Genomic DNA, 22697 nt, shown 5'->3' with positions numbered 1-22697 from the left:
CTCCAGACTGATTCATTCCTTTCTCTATGTAGCAGTATTGTCTGAAATTCGAAATTTATTAGATGCTAACAAGTGGCATGTAATGAAGATTTCAATAAATTAACAAAGATTTTTAGCATTTCCTATCACTGTCTGTTCCAACACGTGAAAAATTATCTGATATCTTAGTATTTTCTCAAAAAAAACCCACAAACCCCAAAACAAGATTGTTTGATTTCACAGAGGTCACACTGTCTGCTCAAGAGAAAAACCTAAATTACTTTACAACTGCATACCACTGCCATCTACTGAATGTAGAATGTGCTGAATGCACTTGCGCTGCATTTGTTAGGTTTCCCGTTTACTCCCCTTAACAAGAGCCATTCTTTTACTTCTCACAATAAAAGCGTACTCTAGAAATTAAGGGTTATAAATAGAGTGCAACTAAGAATTTGCCGTGAATGATTTGGTCAGTTTATCTTCTATTTTCCTAAGAGTAGATATAAATAGTGTTTTAAACTCTTTGGATTTATTTACTGTTCAGTATTTTGACTTTATTTATAGAGAATATTTGGAATTCAAACTGTGATACTTGATTGTACTTCATTCACCAAGTCCTACAATGCTAGTCCATGTCAAATAAATGCTTCCATGTTTATTTACTCGTCCAGACTTTAAAGTATGTTTCTAAGGATATTTAAATTAGTGATTTACTTCCCCTGATATTCATTCCAGTAATATTTTTCTGATGTGAGCATGGCAAATAATATCGCATTTAAAAAGTTGAGTAATTGATATCTTTAAAAATTCTCTCAACTTTAGTTATGAAATGGTATGGTGTTACATATACAAAATTAGACATGTATTTCTGTAGAATTTATTCTGTAACAAATAGGTATGAGGAGCTTGAACGATAAAGTGGGATGTGACATCAGTCATATTATGACCTCCAAGAGAAAACCTAACAGTGCCTGCTTTCACTATGGCTGATACAAGTTTACCATTTCAGTCACCACTGGCAAGAGCATAACATTCAGCAAAAACAAAAATGTGCTAAAGATAGCCATAAAATGAGGTACTAGCTTCGTAAATCTGTCTTGCATTTAGTCAACATCTCTACTTTTCTTCTCTCTTCCCTCTGCCAGCCCATCGTATATGGTGCCAACCATTCATTCTTATCCCAGGGTCTTTACTGGGCTACCTCACTCAGCTCTTACTCGCCGTGGTAAGCCTTGTCTACATCAGGCGTTCCCTTAAACCCAGTGGGATTAATATTCACGTGGAATTCTTGGGGGAGTGATGGGGGCGGGGGGAAGAGGGTAACTGCACTCTGTCTACTTCTACCAAAATTACAATATTGAAAATACTAAACATTTTGCAAAATAGAAAAAGCATTGTAAGAAGGGATTCCTAAAACAGATCATAAAAACAGATAAGGACACCTCCTACAGAAAGTAGCAAAATGAGAAAAGGAACGTGTTAAAAATATATATAAACAGCAAAGGCATGCTGTTTTCCTAATTCAGCCTGCCTTGTTTTTGTCTAGAACTATATGTTTATATGTTCTGGAAACATTTGTTTCAGGGATTGATATTTGTGCGCTACAATTTGGCATAGATTTGAAATATCCCATTTCTAGTCCACCCCCCTTTGTTTGGAATGCATTCTTTTTAAGATTTCTAAAAATAGTCTTGAAACAGTTTGAGGAGTTACATTTTTATAATAACTGGGGTCACATTCCACTCTCACTCATCAACACCCCATTAATGGAATTGCAAAGGTATTACAGAAGGTTTTTTGGACCTAAATATTTTTCAGTTGACTATCTGTACTATTACTACAGCGTCGTTGAGATGAGTACCAAGATAAGGTACTAGAAGACTAACTTTAGAAATTTGATTTAATTCGGTTGGTTGTATACCCTTTACTTTAGCAATGGGGCAATAAGTCTTAGCAACACTCTTATAAACAGTATGGAAGACTGTACATACTAGAATATAATATAAATAGTAACATCAAGAAGCAAGGCTAACGTGACTTGGAACTTTCTTCAAGAAGAAAGAAATATTTATTGATCTCTGCTAAGTGATAAACAGGCAAGACAAGTCTTACATTAGCTAGGAACATTCCAGTTCGTAGAAAAGTTTATGAACAAGCTTCTAGGACATGTTGCCTGAAATAGCAGATGGCTGGAGTTAATAAACCCAGTAGGTTCCAGTCATATGATTCTAAGTGTCAGGTACTAGGTTTAATTCAATGAATAACTGTCCCATAGACACGCTGTGTACTATTATCCCCATTAGGTCACAGCCTACAGGTGCCTAAGACAGAGGAATTTCTCCTGGAATCCCCACTACTCTCACCCCCTGGAGTTCTTTTGATTAAATGCTATGTATTATACAAAGACTACGTAAGTTTGTAAAGATATGACATGAGGATGGGTCATATAAAACACACACTTTTATCCTCAGTAGGAAACATATTTGTTTGTTACAGTGCGTTCTTACTAACTCCTTCATTCTTTGTTTATGCCAATTTATTAAATGGTGTTAGTCTCTGAACTGATTCAATTTATTTATTACTACAATACAAAGGAGCACATGGAATTAGAAATAAAATGTCTCAAGCGCCTCGTCACATTTCTAGCACAGCATAAATATGTAACAAATTCATCTGGTTTTTTTTATGAGAGGAATGTCCATTATTTAGTTTTGATGTTCCAGGTCTTAAAACACTACTATTTTCATGACAAGTTATTAATTAACCTGAGGTGTATGTCATGAAGTAGTTTTAAAAAACACTTTCTTTAAGTGTCTGTTTCCAAAATGTAAGGAGTGCAACTGTGATGCTTTCTCAGAAGACACATGTATGTGGTGATTCGTATGAAAAACTGAGCTTCATGTTGCACCCTACACAAGAAAACAGAAATTCCAAACTTTCTTCACTGCTGCAGTTTCCTCTCTGTTCATCTGTGGTAGAAAGTGAATGAAAGTAAAGCTTCTCCTCTCCCTTAGAAAGCTAGTATTTCAGCTCCTAATCCATGTAACTCCTTTACTGGACATCATAAGACACAATGAAAGCAAGTGCTCAGGTCAAAGCTCCTGTGCTTTTACCATTAGTTTCATTTCACTCTTGCTAATATAGACCCTCCTAGGCCCAATCTGTGTGAAAGCTGCCTTGTTTCATGCAAGGGAAGGGAAGGTGAAGGTGATACAAAGTCCTCAGAAGTAAAGTTTTGTCTCTAGCGTTTTACACTTCAGATGAAATTAGTCCTTCAACAGAACCTTTCACAAGTTCTAAATAGTAAGGGTAAACAAAGCAAATACATACTAACTTTGCCTGAGTTTGTTTTTTTTCCATGCTATTATGCTGCTGCTGCTTTGGAGGGATACAGAAGTATTTTTTCTTCTATAATCCAAATTTGTGACTTAGCTGTCTACTAGGGAACTTATGAGACCACTTTTGATACAACACAACTCCTGGTATTGTCTCCACATGGAATAGTTTGGCATTCATCTTCTACTCTTGACAGCACCTAGGCAGGATAGAAAGCACAGAAGATGGACAACTACTTATCGTTCCTGTCCGCAATCATACGGACAGGATTAGATTATTCAAAAGTTATGGGGGAAAACTATTTTTAAATAAGTCTCTCCAGCAATCTGAGTAGTAGAGAAGGCTGATAGGCTGAAAAGCAAGTGGCTTGAAAGATTTAAAGAGAAAAAAAAAAAAAGAAGCTACAAGGACATAGAGCTAGCAAACTTAGTCTGGGGGTAAGGAAATGCTACCTTCTAGAACAACATGAGAGGGAGGAGGGATGCTTTTCACCCTTCTCAGATTACTAGTGACAAAAACCAGAAAAAAATAAAAAAGTTAAAATTCAATGATAAGGGATTTTTAAAATCCTAGTATACAGCTTGTGTCCATTGAGAGAAAAACAGTAATCAGAGGTAACTGAGGCTGCTGATACTGTTAGTAAATTGTACTGTGTAAGGGGAAGTAAGATTTGAGCAACAAAAATGCCTTCCATATCTTCCATACACTTGATGAGACATGAGGGAGCAGAGCTGAGTCTTAAGAGTATAGGGTCTACGATCTGATCAAATAGCAGCAATCCCACATCCTCAGACTGGACCTCTGCCAATACATGAGACATGAAAGCAACGGAGTACAGCAAACATCCAGGAAATCTCTTATGAGAAAGTAGGGGTTTGAATTGCCTTCTCCAGGGAATTTGCTCTACTACCTCCGTCAGGTGCCTTTATTTGTTCAGGTTGTTGTGGACATCACTCTCTAAGTAGGCACAGTCACTCAGATGGCCTGCGGTGAGAGAAGTCAAGAGGAAACACAAGCCAGCACCTGGTAAGCCGTGGGGGAGAGCAGGACTTACTCTGATGTGAGTGCAAAGATCTCCGCTCAGTGCAAGGTGTCCTGAAGTGAGGAAGAGGAAGGATTTCATTGGCACCAAGTAACTGTCATGGGAGGGTGATAAAGATTATTCTCATTCAATGGCAGGATCCTCCTAGCTGTTGGGAGAGCAGCGGTTCCTCCCTGCTCATTCCCTGTTCTTCCTTAGTTATCGCTCTTTGCCTCCTCCCCTTCCTGAGCTTCCTTTGGCCTTCTTGCTTTGGCTAGACTCCGCCAAATTGCAAATAGGATCAGGGAGTGACAGGAATAGTTAGCAGCAATCGTTGCTATGAAGACAACTAACAGCATGAACAATAATTCCAGGGAGGCCTTCCCACCTCAGCAGAGCACTGACTATTTACAGCCTGAAAGAGGTTGCCAGCCTCCAGTTCAACACCCTCCTAAGGGCAGCAGATCATCCCTAGAGTTATCTCCTCTGAGCCTGGGCACTGAACTGCGGGAAAGAAAGAACCAAAGATGAAGGAAACTGACTCACTCGAGCTATAGATGAAGTATTTAATCAGGCCCAAAGTGCTAGGGAGAAGAGATGGAGAGGATAGTTTTCCTGCTGTGAACTACGGAGGTTTTCAGCATTGACAATGTTATATTCCTCCTCCTGCCTCCCCAGCCCTTTGATTTTTCTTTGCTTAACTCATTATTCATTAATGGAAAATAAATGCCACGTGCTCAGAAACTGTACTTTCAGTTGTGAGGAAAGCAAATCACATATTGCTGCTGGTTGAAAGACTGCAGTCATTATTATATTACATATTCAGTATTACATATTACTGAATATTACATATTCAGTATATTGAATATTGAGTATATATATATATATATATATATATATATTCAATAGTATTGAATATTACATATTCAATACTGAATATTACATATTCAGTATTACATATTCAGTATTATTATATTACATATTCAGTATTATTAATATTATGATCGTCATCATGAGTTTGGAGAGGCTGAATCCCTGGAGTCAGGAGATGGAGGTGCTTGCACCAGTGGGGCAGCCTGAAAGCACTTCTGTAACACTTCTCCTGGCCTCTTGTGGGCACTCAGCTGAAACAGCTCTTTGGTATCCCCCCTTCTTTTTCACCCTCCCACACTCCAAAGCCCTCTGTGGTGTGAATACAGAGACCAGCACCTAAAAATCTAATCTAATCTAAGTAGAATTTTTTTCCATAGTATCTTCCAAGGGTGTCCAGAAATGTGTTACGATACTAAGTAATTTATTTATATTCCATTCATTTACAGTGCCATCAGTAACATGTTATGCCATCAGTCATTCATTATCCAGTCAGAATTTATAGAAATATATGTCAGTATGTAAATTGGCTACAAATCTTTCTAAATGCTTTTCTTCCTGTCACCTGTCTACCAGTATTTTTTTCTGTCAGTAGAACTGAGTGCAGGCTCTTAGCCAGGTAATTGAAATGCATTTTCAGCTGCACAAATGAAGCTTTCTCCCAACATCCTTTACTTCCCCTGAATGCAAGACTAATAGTCAGCTCTAGATAATTTTAATTTTCATTATATCTAAACGATCATTTAAAGTTTTCAGCTGCCACTGTCTTTCTTCTGATTGTTTACTCACTTCTGTAGAGCCTTCATGATTAAATATGGGTTTTTTTAATCTAATAGGGACTTTTAAACTGCCAAAGGAAACATGCAATATTGTGAGTAACTATATAAGAAAAAAGTATTTTATTTGCTTATATTCATAGAGGTAATAAACCCCTCTGACACATTTGTTAGGGAAGAAAAAAATAAAATTTTCATGATAAAGTTATCAGATTAGTACAATTACTCAAGAAGATATTTTTAAGCTAATACCTTTGAGATGGAGCATAAGCATAATTTTGAGGCTATCAGAGATTTCATCTGAGAATGCGTTAAAAGGAGTAAAATAGGTATAAGTCTCAATGTATCTCTGAAATTGGCTTCTGTCAAAACTGACATCTGAAACTGGAGTTCCAGTTTCAATGCTTGTAGTCTTAGGTGTCACTGTTTGAAATTTAATATCAAATTTCAAAGCAAAAACCAAGAGCAACTAAGGAAATAATACATTTTGTTTAGAGTCTTAGCTTATGTCTACAGTAATAAAACACAAAGTATTCCTAGCAGCTCTCTAGGACTCCTGACTAGTACAAGAAATGATTCCAGCAGCTGCATTATTCACAAGTACAGAATTTTGAGGGCTGAGAGACACTAGAAGAAGAGCATGGCCTCATTCTGTTCTCCTTGAATTCAACAGAAGCAAAAACAGGTCCTCAATCTGTGTGTAATTCACATGATCTACTTAGCTAAACAATTAAGTCACAGCTCTGACATCTGATATTTATTTTAAGTTCTTTGAGCTAGATTCTCTTCTCTGAGCCAAACCTTTTTTCTATTCTGGTGGCACAAAGGCTTTAACAACCATGGATTTTCCCAGCTGGAGATTCTCCCAGCATGAATAAGTCTTTACCTGTCTGGCAAAATCAGCTTTCATGTTATTTCCTTCTCTTTTGCACCCTCTGAACCCTAGCCATCTTCTATGCAGAGGAAGAAGAGACCCGGTTACAGCTCTGGTTACCATGCTCCAGACATTCTTAGCCTGCGTACTTGCCTCTTCAAATTAAAACTGTTTAGTTAATTTTAAATAATCAAGAAGCTATCTTAACTAAAGTCAAAGCATAGTCTGCTATGATGCTCTTTTGCAGTATTTCATAAGACATGCAATTGCAAATCCATCCAAAATGCATTATCCATGAGACATCTCTGAAGCTCATAACCATTATTAAAATATAGCTCACTCTTATCTGCGGAGGCCATGCTTAAGATATTAAGCATGTTGCAAGTTCATCCCAAAATAAAAGACCCTCAATCCAAGAAATGAAAAAAAAATCAGGATGTGGTCTGTTGCTTCTTATTTGAGCTTACTTGAGGCAATGCTCCACTGTGGAGTTGATTTGCTGGGAAATGTGAATCTTCACAGAGGGATTGCCCCAAAAATACACTGTGGGAAGCAGAGGAACAAAAACTAAGCCACTTTGAAGACAGCACCAATTACTCAAAAGCTCATTCATGTCTTTGAATATATTTACGCTGTCAAGGAAAGAATCTGAGTCTAGTGTCAAGACGAGGTGCATCCACCACCAACATGCTAATCCCTTATGCCTGTGCTTATGTCACCCTTTTCCTAAACTCTGGAGCTCTCTGGAACACAAAACTCAAGAATATGCTGATACTCAGCGTAGGATCAAGCTCTGCATGCTCTGTATACCTTTTCAAGCATACAGTGCCAGGAGTATCACAAACAGGTATGAGTACAGCTTCTACTAAGCACCACTGTGGCTTCAGCCAAGTTACAGGCATTAATGGGGGTAGGAAACATGTGAAACATTGGTCTCAGGATGCCTAAAGTCATATCCGAGGCCATTTTTCACATTCAGTATAGGCTCCGCCTTGGACAACTGAAAAGGCATCGAGTTCAGAAGTAACTGGAAGTAATCAGATCTCCACCAAATTGCAGGTAAGTAGCGGAGTACGCACAGAAAGTATGTCTGCTCTGTTCTCTAAGAAGAAACTAAACATCACGTGGACACCCCCCTTCTTTTGCTGTATCCCTTATACCTACAATACAATACTGTTGTACCTTCTTTCTGGACAGAATCCTATTGTAAGGTGTGATCTTCAATAAACACACCATTCATTATTTATAACTACCAACCACATTTGACTTCTCAACACGCACTGGCATATAGTGGCCCAGCTAATAGTCTTATAGCTTCATTACTAAAACTTCAGGCCAAGGAAACAAGTCAACTTGGGAGGTAAACAATATCATCAAAGAATAACACTCAGAATGCAGCGGTCCTTTCTGATTCAGTGCTTTCTAATCAGCCACTTTCCAATAATTCATTAAGACTTGAATAAAGAGGTTGAAATGTTGGCTTCTCCTGGGGCTTCAGCCAACCATAATGAAATTATAACGGGATATATTTACAAGGCTGAATAACAGCTATAACGATGTTTATTAGTAATTCTTCAATAGCTGCTCAGAAAGCATATTTGTATTAGCTAATCCTTGCCTGTGGAGACCTTTATATTTGTTTGGCAAACGAACATTGAGAAGCATGGATTTCCTTTTTTTCCCCTCTGTAAATCCCCATTTCCATCAGAAAATGCTATGGGATCAAGAAATAAGACAAACATAGTGCATATTTTTACTCTTTTGCTATTGCTATTAGGGATCACTCAAGAAAACAGTTATAGCTAGAATGGAAATGGATCTAGATTAACATATTCTGACAGGTTTTACATTTACTAAGTGTTTTAAAAAGAAATTAGCAACTATACTTTGCATTCCAAGCCACTTGAACAGCAACACAGATATAAATACATACAATGTGCATAATTCAAAAGCATCTTTTTTCTTCCTTTCCCCTCTTTCAGAAGGATCAGAAATGTGACCTTGGTAAACCCCGAAATACACACCTATTTTGAAAAGCAAAAGAAAAGCCATGAAACAATTACAGATTCGATATATGACTTCATCTGAAAGAATTATGTTTTCTTCCAAGAGATTCTAATAAATAGACAGGTTAAGATATCCCTCAAGCAACTTAAATTAAAAAGCATAACCATATTTTTAATAGTAAGTTGTGAATATATACTTCACTCTTTCAAAGAGGAAAGATGTACTGCAATAATAATTGTTCATTACACTATAAAAGGATAAGTTACTGAAAATAATGAGGCACAGATAAGAACAGCTAAACTGTTTGAGGCATTAATTTATTGAAGCTACCTTTTCCTAGCTATACATTTTCCATAGCAAATAACATCTTCCATTCATTTATCAGCTATTTGAAATCACTCAACTATCAAGGCAAATATTTCAGTTGAATCCACAGACTCCAAATTATGCCCAGAAAGTTATTGAAAAGCTCTTAATTGAAGGCAGAGCAACTCTTAGTATCAGATGTAGAAACTAGATGTTGCTAAATATGAAGTGCAAATTGACTTCTTGTAATTCTGCAACACTATACATGCATTCTGTTTTAGCTGTCACGGCCCCTAATAAATGTAGATTCTAGAATGTCTGCATAGATTAAACACAAGAACAGCTGCAATATATCAAAAGGAATATATGAACTAGTTAAATCATCTGAATGAAAGCTGATGACATGTGCTTAACTGCATGCAAGCCAAACTCAGCACTGACAAACCGAGGCAAACTCTATTGGAATGAAAGGAAATAGAAGGGAGCCTGCCAGAGCTGAATTAGGCCCTGATCTTTTTGAAATATGAATAGGCTTCAGGTTGCTTGCTGTGCAAATGATAATGTTGAACTGTATTTTACATTTCCTATGCTTATTTTAGTAAAATTTCTACTTCTTTCTGAATCAGAACAGATTCTTAAATACCGGAATAGATTTATAGTCCGCAGAGTCTCACTTACAACACAAGTACTTTATTCTATACTGCGATCTTAAAGGTGTTCCCAGTGAACATATACATGTTTATACCTACACTAAGGTTACTTTACTCTGATCAAGTTAGATAAAGACATCTTATAAATGATAACTGGGATCAACATGTGTTATTTGAGTATGAAATATAAATGCATGAAACAGAGTAAGCCATTTAGACACATTGATAATAGAGGTCTTATTCCTAGGAAAGATAAGCAGACGAACAATACATGCAAACCACATAGATTTTGCTGGGCAAAAAATGCTGGCCCTAAACAAAAACAGAAAACATTTTACATACACTGGGGCTGAGCAAGTTCTATGTTTCTTTGGTGTTTAGTACTGTTTCTGCTATTATAATATTCTGGTACTCTGAGATGGGGAATGTAACTGCAGAGAGAAGGAACCGGGCGAGCACAAGCCCCATTACTCTCAATGTAATGTTGTACTCTATACTAAGATAAGTATTATCTTGTCTGTATTATATCTCCAGACTTACTTCTTGCTTCACTTCTTACTCAGACAGGAGAGGAACAGCTATTGTAGACAAAAGTAAAGAAACAGAAGCAAGGCTCCTCTGAAAATGTTGCTAACCCTAGGTCCGTGGATTTCAGTATAAATGTTCAGTTTAGATCTGCTTTTAAGGATTTTGAAAACCCTGATCACAGCTGAGATAAGGGATCCTCTACTGTCCTGTGCAGCTGAATCACACGTACGCTGAATGACTCCCCCATGCATGTGATGTAGAGTTATCCTCTTCATGAGTAGGTCTGGGTGTTGAATTTGCTGCACCTATACAGTTCTTATTCCCATAAATGATTTATTTTTGTAGTAATCACTTCTCTGGAAGATCATCAGTCTGCCATCCAAATTGTCTGACATCTAGAAAAGCAGCTTGTTACTGAAAAATGGGAGGAAACCTGGTTATGTTAGCTATTCATGCAAGACACAGGATTTGATCATATAGTAGGGGAAACATATTTCATGAGATATCTCACTAAATTATCACTAGCCAACAGGTCTATTCAAAGTGGCAGCCCATAATATAAAATTACAGTGCTCCAGATCATCTTACAACCTACAGCATTTCTCTAAAGATCACAAGAAACCCTCATATTGGTATATTTTGGCAATGAGCATTTGTACAATTTGTAAGAGATGAGTTCTGAAAATATTTTTCCTAAATTTCCCTTGCAGAATATGCCAGTTCCCCTGTGGACTTGACTAAGGAGAATAAGGATGTAGTCATGAAACTCTCATTGTTCCATCTCAAAAAGATCTTAATGCTAAATTTGGAAATGAGACTTTCTCATAGTGTCTAAAAATATTCATACTTTTCTCCCAAGTGTGAAGGAAGAGATTTCACATTTTTTCTTTTTTTCCCCATCAAACTGAACTTTGTTGCTTGTATGACAGTACTCTGCACAGAAGTCAAGAGAGCAGTTTGAAACAGAAACGTTCAAGAGGTTATGAGGACATTAAATCAGATAACAATAAAAAAGAGATTATTTCTATAATTAAATATATCACAATATGTGTAGGGAATACTGACAAACCACTTAAGAGGAAATTTAACAGAGCTCTGTAACGACTGATACCTCTCTGCAATTGGTAGGATTAAGATTGTAAAATACACTGGGTTTGTAATAACTTAACTTGCTTGACTGTGGGACAAGCAGTTGGAAGCTCACAAAGATAATTACAATTACCAGATGCCAAGTAATCTGTAGGTGGGGGCTGTGAAACAGTCGCAGATAATACAAGCCTAGGTTGGAAGGCACCAGAAAATGATGTCAACAGAAGTCTGCGTGAAGTTTTGTGCACGATAAGCTCTAAGGTAGTCAAGGGACAGGCCCCACCAAATAGGTACAAAGCTGTTATGGCTGAGCCTTTGCCAAGAGAGAAGAGAACTGTTACACCTTTACTAGTGCTGGATGGGGGCAGAATTAAAAAAGGTTCTTAAAATATTTTTCCAAAATCTTTTCCAGCCACAGCATATAAGAAAAAAGTTTATTTGCTTATATAGTTAGAAGATTATTACAGCTTTCTTCTCAATTGTTTTAATCCAATGGGATTTAAAGGTTTTACTAATCTAGCACATATATCCAGTGCTGCTACATATACTGATGAGGATGTATTTCCCAACACTTCATTTCAAAGTTTCTTTCAACTGAGACACATACAGCTTGATATCATAAACAACAAGAGTTAATGAGAAGGAAAAAAAAGTGTCTAACTGCCTTCAGTAAGATTTGGAGAAATTTTGATTAGTCTTTTGCTTTTCACCTTTATTTTACAGGGACATGTAAAAAGGAGAATATCATTTAAGTAGAAATATCTTAATTATATTTGTGCCATATCTGTGCTAAAATTGTACCATATATGGAAGGTAACAATGATTGCTTTAGCTATGCATATTTAAGTATGTTTATCTTCACCTCAAAGACTTAGATTCCAAATCATGTAGTAACACAAAACATACTAAAATGAAATCTAACCAATTTAGTTGAACTAACAGAGAGAGGCCTAATAGACTTTGAAGAATAATTATTACAAAAAATTTTTGAAATATTCTTAATATAGAAAGTCCTGCCTTTCCTAAAAGTATTATTTTGTGGGATTATTTAACCATTTTAACTGTATTTTTAAAAAATAAAAGATTAAGATTAATAAGTATCCACAGTTTCTAACTTCACATAAATTCAGTTTAGATCTCTCCACCACCCTTTTATCAAAAGGGAGAAGATAAGCTTGTTTTTTCCATTAGTGCTAAGGTTTGTATTAAACAAACATAGGTTTTAGTAAAAGCAGAGGGGCAACTGCACATCAATAAATTTTGCCCGGTAGTCATAATAAAAAGAGGATAAAGCAAAAATGGCCACTAACCAATCAAATGCTTGGATCCTTCATGTGTCAAATCTCGTTTATATCCTAGGGATAAAGAATTGCGCCCTCCGTACGTAATCAATTTTCAATCAATTCTCTCACTAGAACGACTGTGTTCCGACTGATTGACATTTAAAAATGCCCAAAACACAAATGAATAGCCTATAAGACTGCCCTTAAAGTAATAAGCTCTAATTTAAAAGTGAGAAAATGAAGTATGCATCCTTATATAAATCGGGAAAGCCTAACTATCAACCGAGGCTAACAGAGGAGATGATTGGCTTCACTTTTGCTAGCAAAGTACTTTCCATCGGGTATCTTCCGATTTCTGGTTCTTTTGCAAGTTCCATTTTGACATATTTTCCTCTCCAAAGGAAGTTTCACTCCTGGTCCCACGAACAGGGATTTTTTTTAAAGGCTAAAAAAAGAAAAATATCCTGTCACAGAAGATTTGCTTCCAATAAAAACATACCACCTTTTTCTGTGTTCACGTGTGCATTTTACATGTTACATACAGGCACAAATCACTATACTCTTTTGTAACAGTCTGCTTGAATATTCTCCCTCATCATCAAAAGCAAATGTAAGCAACATACAAATTATCCAAGAAATGTTGCTTTTCAGTACAACGCAAACTGAATGCTTTTACTGAAAAGGAAGACATTTAATATAGCTATAAGGGTGCAATTGTTTATTATGATTTGGAGCAAGTCTTACAAAACACTAGCCAGTAAAAACATAGGATTTGATCACTTTTTTAGTAATCTTTTAGTGAAAAGTACTAGATAAAAATCATTGAAAACTGTAATTCTGTAGTACAAATAATAAGAGGGGTATTTCCCCCCTACTTTCAGTTTACTTGGCGAGAACATCTCTAAGAAGAAGTGATCAACAATTCAGTATTCAGCTTCAGGATCCCCAAACGGCCAGTGTAGATGTCTATTACAAATGGAATCAGCTTCCCTTTTCTCTCTCCAGCCTTTCGGTGGGTATTTTCCTAGACGGTGTACCTTCCTGGAGTTCCTCGTTGATTTTGAGGTTTTTCTCATAGCTTTGCACAGTGATTATTAATATTCAATGATTTTTATACTGTTCTAAGCACTTTGGAAAATCCAGTCTACACTGATAAGTCACATTTATGACTCTCAAATCATAGGTAGTACTAAATACCATACTCAAACTCTCCTCTAAACTCATTTAAAAATATATGTTTATGTATATATATATATGTGTATATTTACAGTTCTCATCTTTTTAAGTATTTCTTGAAGTAGACATGCTTACTTAGAAATTAAAAACATCTCCAGAAATTAAGCAGTGTATTTTAAAGACTAAATCCTATCCGCCAAACAAAAAACGTATTGCAAAGCCTTACACCTGTGTATTACCATTCTTCCATCTCTCAGAGCCAACCCCTAGTGGATTAGTACATGAAATAAGAAAGTGGTAAAACACAGAGACCTGCCATTCTCTTTTGCTTGATAACCAAATCTTCACAGTGAAGAAAAAATACATAAGAAAATCAATTATTTAGTTTGATCACAGGCATAGCGCCAAGCTAGAAAAATTCAAACTGCCAGGTTTGAGAAATGCCTGCCAGAGTTCCTGGATTACAGGCAGCTATGCGCTTGTATCTACTCTGAAGGGAAATCTCTATTTTATTTATTATCTGCTTCCCCGCATATTGGAGGAATCTTGGTGTACTTCAAGTACCAGTCCTAGTGTAATTTGATGAGAATCCTGACATTCATTTTTGTCAGACTACAGCTGTACACATTAGTACTGCTGTCTTTAAAACTTGAAATAGGACTTAAAGAAAAAACAGATCTCCCGTTATGGAATAATGAATAAATTACTGACTTTTAGTACATAGGCGCTCAAGAAAAGAGCTTTTGCATTTGATGAACTCATATCTTGCTCCTAGTCTGGTTTATCTACCACTTGAAATGCTTGCTTCCCTGTATACTGCAACTCCATAAGGTCTGGTCCCTCATGTGCCAGTGCAGCACTCAACATCATGTCCCCCTCTACAAAGTTACTGAGCTATTTCATTAACATTGCTACGTTTTCTGTATGATCCCAATCAAGGTATTTCATCTGATACTTTAAATCTCTACTTCAGACCAGTTACGCAAGCTGTCCTCATTTGCCTTTCTGGTAACTTATTGTACTAGCAGCCAGTTGAGTCCACAGCCTAAAATACATGATCAACATTAATATGTGGGTTCTGTAAGGTATCAAGCACCTCAGTTTGCATTATAATTAATGGAGGTTAAGACGAGAGCCCCTTGGAGAATCAGTATAGTCATTGAAGGACTACTTTAATTGATTTTATTCTATTTTAAAACTCAATGTAGATGACATACTTTTTGTATTTGCCCACTCATTAGCTGTCGTGGTTCATCCATGGACTTGACATTCTCCAGATGATACTGAAGACTTCTAGCTTATCCTAGATTTCAGATTCATCTGTCCAGTGGCCTACCTCTACGCCCTTGCAATCATCTTTGACAAATACACAATGCTATTGTTACAAGCCATACTGCACAAGACACCCAAGAACCAAGCAGCTAGGGAAAAGAAAGGTATCAGCAGAGTAACAGGTTGTAAAGGTATATTCATGAAGCAGTTGAACACAGTGATAGATCTGAGCATTTGAACTGAACTGAACATTAAGGGAATACACATTCTCTGCAGTTTTGGGGGCTTATTTAAACCAGAAACTAAGAAACTTGGCATATAAACTAGATGCAATAAAATCAAGGACATATGTTACAGTTGTGCGCAACTATATCGAGAGGTAACAGTTTCCAGAAGGAAATGCCTGGTAAGAAATAACAGCTGACCTGGACAAAAGGCAGTAAAGTCAAATCAAGGCTCATTCCATTAAAAAATAGCAAATATGTTGTTACAAAAAGCATATACAGATATGCACATTGTCAGAAATAAAACAATTGATATGTGGAACTATATATTTATTACAGAACACAACAAACAATGAATCATTAAAAAAATATTGGATATCAACTTGTACTGGAGAATTTATCAAGGAAAATTTGATGATGACTTTCTGAGAGCAAAACAGTACTGACTACAATAGAATTAATGAAAAGCAATTCCTTCTCCTCATCCAAATGAAACACTATAGAACATAAATCTATGCCGCGTTCCTTGTATTTTTCATCTAGAACTGACACCTAATCTCAGTACCAACAGAGATAAGGATTGTTTCAACTGAACTCACTGGGACTGTTTGCATCCGTTCATCATGGTGTGCAAAATACCCACACGCCCTCCGACCTCACCTCAGCAACCATTAACCTGGGCTGCACAATGCATTGTGCATTGCACATATAGATAAACAGCTTCCAGTAATGTGCATTATTCTTAATGCTGGTGCATTGCAAACTTGCAAAAACTTCAAAGTAAATGACATAAATGAGAGGTGAGAAAAATGTCTCAAATTCAGACATTTCATTTCTACTTTGAAACATTTTTCTCGCCTGTCAATCCTCCAGAATATAGTCCAGTTGAACAGATTTCTTCACAAAACAAGAAAAAAACAGAACAGGCAGCTAAGCTACAATATACTTGGCATGACCAGGTCTTAAAGAAAGTTCTTATTTCAGAATAAAAGGACACTAAAAAGTTTCTTCACAGTCATTACAAAATAAATATGTGAACTGATTGAAGTTTGAAGGCTCTGCAAATGTCACATGGATGTTCTGCCTCGAGGAATAATGTCCAGTGATTCACTAGAAGACAATCAACTACGGTTTCGTTGCCGTTTGTTGATTCCATGAGAATGTATTTGTTCTATTTTAATCACTAGATCTTATATATACATATGTATAGTTATAATTTTACTTGCCTATCATGTCCTTCCCACTACAAATAAATAAAAAATATAAGCCCCTTAAACTGTTTGGAGTATCTATTACATTAAGGCACAGAAAGCAGAATAAATCTACCTGGTTTTGTTCCAGAAAAGCTTATCCAACAACTTCATAGTAAAAATAATTTATTCAAAAGATTCAGATATGGAATCAAAATTAATTACTGTAATCAAACAAAAATTATTTTGATTTTTTTAATATAACAAGGATAATCTCCTTTTAAAATGATGCCATCCGCTACTTTGCTAATTTCTGAGGTGACATCTGTTTTGGTAAACATGATTTTGCAGGATGTCATTTTGATTGACCCTCATTTTCTTTTGTCCCTTCAGAATATACAACAACTCCTATTTGCACAACATACTAAAAAAGGCTATTTTATTATGAGGAATAATAGTTGGACAAGATGTAAGTATTACAAAGTACTGTGTGTGTTATGCCTTAATATACATTTTAATTTCCTAGAGATAAGGTTTACATTCCTCATTGGTCTCTTTTTTTTTTTTATTCTAGGTCTGTAATTACATTCACTGAAGTAGTTAATACTAACCGCAACCAGTCTTACAGAATTAAGGATTTGCAGCTGTAACTACTACTGCACTTGCAGGAGAGTTTTTAAGTGAGTAAAAATAACAATTTTTCATATGCCTTACATAAGCTTACACGCTTTTGATTCAGCCACAAACTAAAACAACCCTCAGACAGATCTTTCAAATGTAGCTCATTACAAATGGTTACATTAGCACCGTGTCATGGGACAGCCTACAGTTTTCTTCTGCAGATGTGTATGAAATTTTGGCATAAAATTCAACTTTTATGTTTAACCTTAAAGTTTAATATTTTAAGTGCCAAATTCTCTTCTCTGATATGTTTTTGTAAATTGGAAGTAGAAATGCTCAGAAGGCTAATTAGAACATATTGGTTAACTGAGAGCAATATTTATCTTCATTCTTTTATGCTTGAAAAAATAATTAATCCAAATGTTTTAAAAAGCCTCACTGGTCTCCCAGCACAAAGACAAATTTCAGCCCCTTTCCTCTTGTAAATTTAGATAACTCACTTCTCTACTGTTGTGGTGAAACCTTATATAAGAAAAGAATAGTTAATATAGAATTTTTACTTGCCAGGACTTATTTAAATCTAGTTACATGGAAGCTGTTTTGGTTCTGCAGAATGCATTTGGTTAAAGGTAACAAAGCAAATCTCAGGAGACTAACAAACTGTTCTTGTTCCCCCAATATGATATTCAAAAATAACCTCATACTGAATCCTACCTTTGTGAAATTATACGTTTGGGCACTTCATGAAAAACTGGCTTTGTCTGGACATCATGTAACTTCTTAATGATTGAAGAAAGCACAGTCACACGTCGGGGGATAGTTATGAAAAGGAGGACCCATGAAGAGTTTTCAATACTAGGCTTAAATACTTTGAGACACTTAATGCAAAAAAAAACCCTCAAGCATAGAGATGTCATAGAAATCAAGCAAAGCAAAGGATGTTGTGACAGAAAATTTAATCCCACTAGAAATAATTCAAAGGAACAACTCGTATTTTTAGTAACATCCTAACAGAAATCCTAGCAAAAGATGAAGATTGCCTTTTGGTTAGTTGGAAGATATTATTTCTTCTGAGTATACTCTTCAGAAGATATGCTCGTTTATTAGTAAGGTCATGAAGAAAAACACAGAAGGGTCTGTGTGAGAGAAGACTTCTGAATAAGTAGGGATAAAAGGGAAAAGCCGTTAAGAAAGCTGATATGATGGTGAAACCAATGTCTTTATTTCATAGGAGGATAACATAACCTTCTTGGTCCTCCAGGATTCATGCTACAAATATTTATAAGGCCAAGAAGTACCTGACATGCTAAATATCCCTGACAAGAACCACACAACTTGCTATATATCCCTGTTGCCTGAGGAAGGAAAGGCCTTCAGAGACAGCTGTAAACTACTTTTACAACCACAGCAGCTCCACCGTCCCAGCAGGGCAGGGAAGAGTTGATTGTCCCTCCTATTTCAGCGCTGTCGGCAGTGGCTGTCCATGCTGTCTTGCCCCCTTTCTCCCCAAAAGCCCTGTGGGAGTGAGGCATTGCTGTTATTCCCATGCTATAGCTCCAGCCTGGGACCTGCCTTTCAGTGCCCTGGGAGCCGCATTCAAACCAGGAGTCATAGATCAACCACTTTGGTTTTATATAACTTTACATCTTATTTACATATCTATGCCTAAGGGGTACATGGAGGATGTCTGGCATCTCATCGCACACTTCTTTGCTCAGACTTACTGAAGACACCCCCTGACGCTGTGCTTTTAGGTTAAGGCCTGAGCTAAACGAGCAGGTCACCATGCAGTAAGGAAGAGGTCCCATTCCTGCTCATCTCCTCACTCCCCGTCATGTGCTCCAAGCACTTTCCTTGCGCTGCTCCTAGAATTCACCTAATCATATGTTACGACAGCTCACTTCACTAAGCAAACACCAAACTCACTCAGAAAAATGAGAAATTCAGAAATAAAGGGGAGGGGGAGGACTTCAGATCAGTGAGTTGAACTAGCTCATTGGGTGGTTAGACTAGAGCTAGAAGCAGTCCTGAGAGGGAAGGCGGAGAGCAAGAAGAGAACAGGAGGAGAAACAAATTTCAACCTTTCTGCTACAGCAAGTTGTTATTCAGCTCATTAGTAATATGGAGTAGCAGCCTGAGAAAAGGAAGAAAAACATACATAATGCTGCTTCCATTCTCTGTTCTGTACATGTCTGTGCTCTGGACGCTTTGTGTTTCAAATGGAAGAAGAAATAGGATTGCTGAGTTCTCTTTTAAAGTAAACTGTTGGGTTGGATTTTCTGCAATAAAAAAAGACAATCTAAATATGTAACTCTGGCTTTAAATACTTGGCTGAGTAGTTGGCTGAATGAAATACCTTCCTGATTGATGTAGAAGTTGGCCATTCTCTTCAGCTGACACTCAGGTGCTGCCAGCTGGAGTAAAAAGTTGTTAATGTGTTGGTGACAGGACTCATAAGAAAAAAGTTGAGGACTTGTAAGAAAAGCCTACTGCACAGTTATCTGCCACAAAACAAACACCATCACTAACTTATATCCTCACTATGTGTTTTGAAAAAATGAAATGAATGTGAAAACTAGAGTATTTATTAAACTGTAGATCTGCCCTTTGTAGGTCAGAGCGGAAGCTAAGTGTATGGCTGCCCATAAGACATTGAACCCGCCCCTGTGACAACTGGAGAACTCCTCTATTTAAGCATGTTTAGCAATTTTATCCCTTTTGCAAGCACTATATTTATTAAACTAACAATTAATAGAAAGTAAAGCCTTATTATGTATAACACTGACAAATTCAAGAAAAATCCCCTTCAAAGTTGCATAAGGCATAAATATTTAATAATACTTTAGACTTTTAATACTTTTGCAGTCCAGTGCAACTATTTACAGAGTTAGCAATAAACATCTCTACTGTTGTCCATAACAGACGTTTTCCTTAAACCACCTGATACTGGTAACAATTGCTTTCAGGTTTATACTTTTCTTTCCTTCATCCTCTTGAAAAGGTGATATTTTGTATTCTTCCTTGAAAAGTATACATTGGGGAGTTGCTCACAGCACATAAAGAATCCAAGCCACTGTGAATAATCACTCATGACTGTTCATACTGATATCCAGCAGTATCTGCTTTTTAACGAGCACGTGAAACTATCACAATCTGGTTTGAGCTGGCTTTTCCTTAACTGCCACCTGAGACTTACTGCCCTGAAGAAGCAAAAAAAATCTGACAGTTCACTGGGACACTACAGCCACTTACAGCTGGATGGACAGCTCAGTACTTGGGGGAGATCACACTCAGCAGGAGCATCCAAGGCCAAAACTTTAATTACTTTTTGCCTGATTTGAGTTCTTTTAGTCCAGTTTCCTCAGACTGTATAGTGATCATGCTGCCTGCCCTACTGATCAGTTCTCTCCTACTAACTTCTACACTTGCCACCCAACTTCAATTTTTCAGAAATGGCAAGTTTAATCTTTCTTAAAAATCGACCACAGGACAGAGAAGGGCAATTCTACCAGTGCAGCTTGGGAAAAGGCTGCATCTCAGCTTCATCTATTGCCAGACATCAGAGAATCCACAAGGGTGCTCTCCAGGGACATAAATCTCTCAGAAACCAAACTTCATTGCTTTCCCTGATTTTGGTTTCTCTCCTGTAGGGTCTCTGACAGGCAATGAGATAAAATGTTAGTGGTCTACAGCCGAGACAGTCACTGTTTGATTTCCTTTCCACTGAAGTGTGTCATCCTAGCCCACACAAGCTCCTTACGTAGCTTTACTCTGTAGCAGAAAGTGTTCTTTGTGGCTCTGCACAAAACTAGTTGCTCCAGAGGTGACCTGCCTCCTGGCTGAGCACAGTCTGTGACCATCACCAGGCAGTTGTGCTGGCCTTGAACTGCCCCCGCTTGTCACAGCCAGACCTGACCTGCGCTGGCACTCGGGATGGCTCCCTGTGCCAGCACCCACCTGGGGGACACAACAAGCCCCACAGGCCCACAAGAAGTCAGATCCCTGTGCCCACCCCAGCAAACCTGCAATGCACAAGAACCGGTCAAGGTGAAGAGGAAGTTTAAAGCCTTAAGTCCGGACATCTGGATCAGTCATTTCTCTTTTTGTTCAAGACAGAAGCTTCAAGTCAGGGGCTTCCTCAGAACTGGCTGTGTTGCAACACAGCAAAGTTAAGAGCTTAAGATACTCAGAGGGACTGCACATGAGCTTTTGCAACAACCAACCTCCAAGCAAAAGCCCGAGTGACCTGATGCTCCCTTCTCCCCTAGGGTCCCCTCAGGGGCTGAGCTCCCGGCGGGAGCAGTGCCAAGGCCGCAGCAGAGATAACAGCGCAGCGTGGAGCAGCCCGCGCTGCCGGGGGTCCCGCACAGCAGCGGGACCGGGGGCGACCGCGCCGCCCGGGCCGCACCAAGCAGGGCTCGACCCCAGCCGGGGCACAGCACCCCCCGGGGCTGCCGCCACGGCGGTGGAGGCGCACCCCCTCGCCCGTGGGATGCTCTGCTGCCCCGTCCCCCCGCCGCTCGCTCCCTCCTGCCTGCGGGGGGGCCAGCGCGGGGGCGCCGTCGGGTCTGGCGGCGGCGGCGGCAGCCGCGCAGCGAGCCGCGGGGGCGAGCGGACGGGGCTGCGCGCCCGCGGGGGGCAGAGCAGCGCGGGAGCGGCGCGGCGCGGTGGCCCTTACCTCCGTGCCGGGCGGCGGCGAAGAGCCTGGGGGACGGCGGGGCGGCGGCGGCGGCGGGGGGTTCCCGGGGGGCGGCGGCGACGGCGCGGGGGTCGGGCGGCGGGGCGCCGCCGCCGCTGAGCCGCCGGGAGATGACCCGGTCCCGCCGGGGCGGGCGGGGCGGCGGCAGCGGGCGGCTGCCGTCGGCGTCGCCGTCGCCCAGGGCTTGGAGGAGGAGGTCGAGGAGCGCCCCCCGCTCCCCTCCCGCCGCCGGCAGGTCCCTGCCCTCGGCGCCCGGCGGCGGCGGGGCCGAGGCCAGCAGCAGGAGGACGATGGCGGGCAGCGCCTGGCGGTTCTTCGCCCCTCGCATCTCCGCGGCTCTGGGAGGAGGCAGAGAGCACAAGGCGGTTAGCTCCGGGCCGCGCCCGCGCCCAGCCCGCTCCGCATGCCGCCGCCGGGGGCTCCCCCGCGGGCGCGGAGGCGGTGCGCGCCCGCCCTCCGCTCCCGCATGCGAGCGCCGGGCGCGGCGGGCGCAGCCCCGCCGGGTGCCGGGGGGAGGCCGGGCTCTGCGGCCCCGACGGGCCGGGCCGGGCCGGGCCCTGCGCGCCTCCCCGCCCCCGGGCGCCCGGCTGCCTGGAGGGCACATTTATAGACACGGATTAGAGGAAGGGTTTTAGCCCAGCCGCGCATATTATTACAGGCTTGGCAGGGGATTTGCTCGGCTTTCGGTGCCCCAGCGTTGCGGCGCTGGGGGTAGCCGCCTTACTCGGCCCGCGGGCGCGGAGCAGCGCGGTGCGGGTCCGCTCCGCGGCTCCTCCGCCCCCCCGCCCCGCGTAGC

General features: G+C 39.6%; 1 protein-coding gene across 1 annotated transcript in view; it reads right to left on the bottom strand.

The window, feature by feature from the left end:
• Window positions 1-22229, bottom strand: part of ALKAL1 (ALK and LTK ligand 1) — a 40467-nt gene extending 18238 nt beyond the window's left edge. The window contains exon 1 of the mRNA XM_068933758.1: window positions 21881-22229. Within this exon, the coding sequence (XP_068789859.1) occupies window positions 21881-22229 (349 nt within the window). The remainder of the gene's footprint in view (window positions 1-21880) is intronic.
• Between the last annotated feature and the right edge of the window lie 468 nt (window positions 22230-22697).

This window comes from Struthio camelus, chromosome 2 (assembly GCF_040807025.1).
Source record: "Struthio camelus isolate bStrCam1 chromosome 2, bStrCam1.hap1, whole genome shotgun sequence".
In the NCBI taxonomy this organism is placed as follows: domain Eukaryota; kingdom Metazoa; phylum Chordata; class Aves; order Struthioniformes; family Struthionidae; genus Struthio; species Struthio camelus.
The sequence above is the reverse complement of the archived record's forward strand: the minus strand, read 5'-3'. Positions and strand labels throughout refer to the sequence as shown.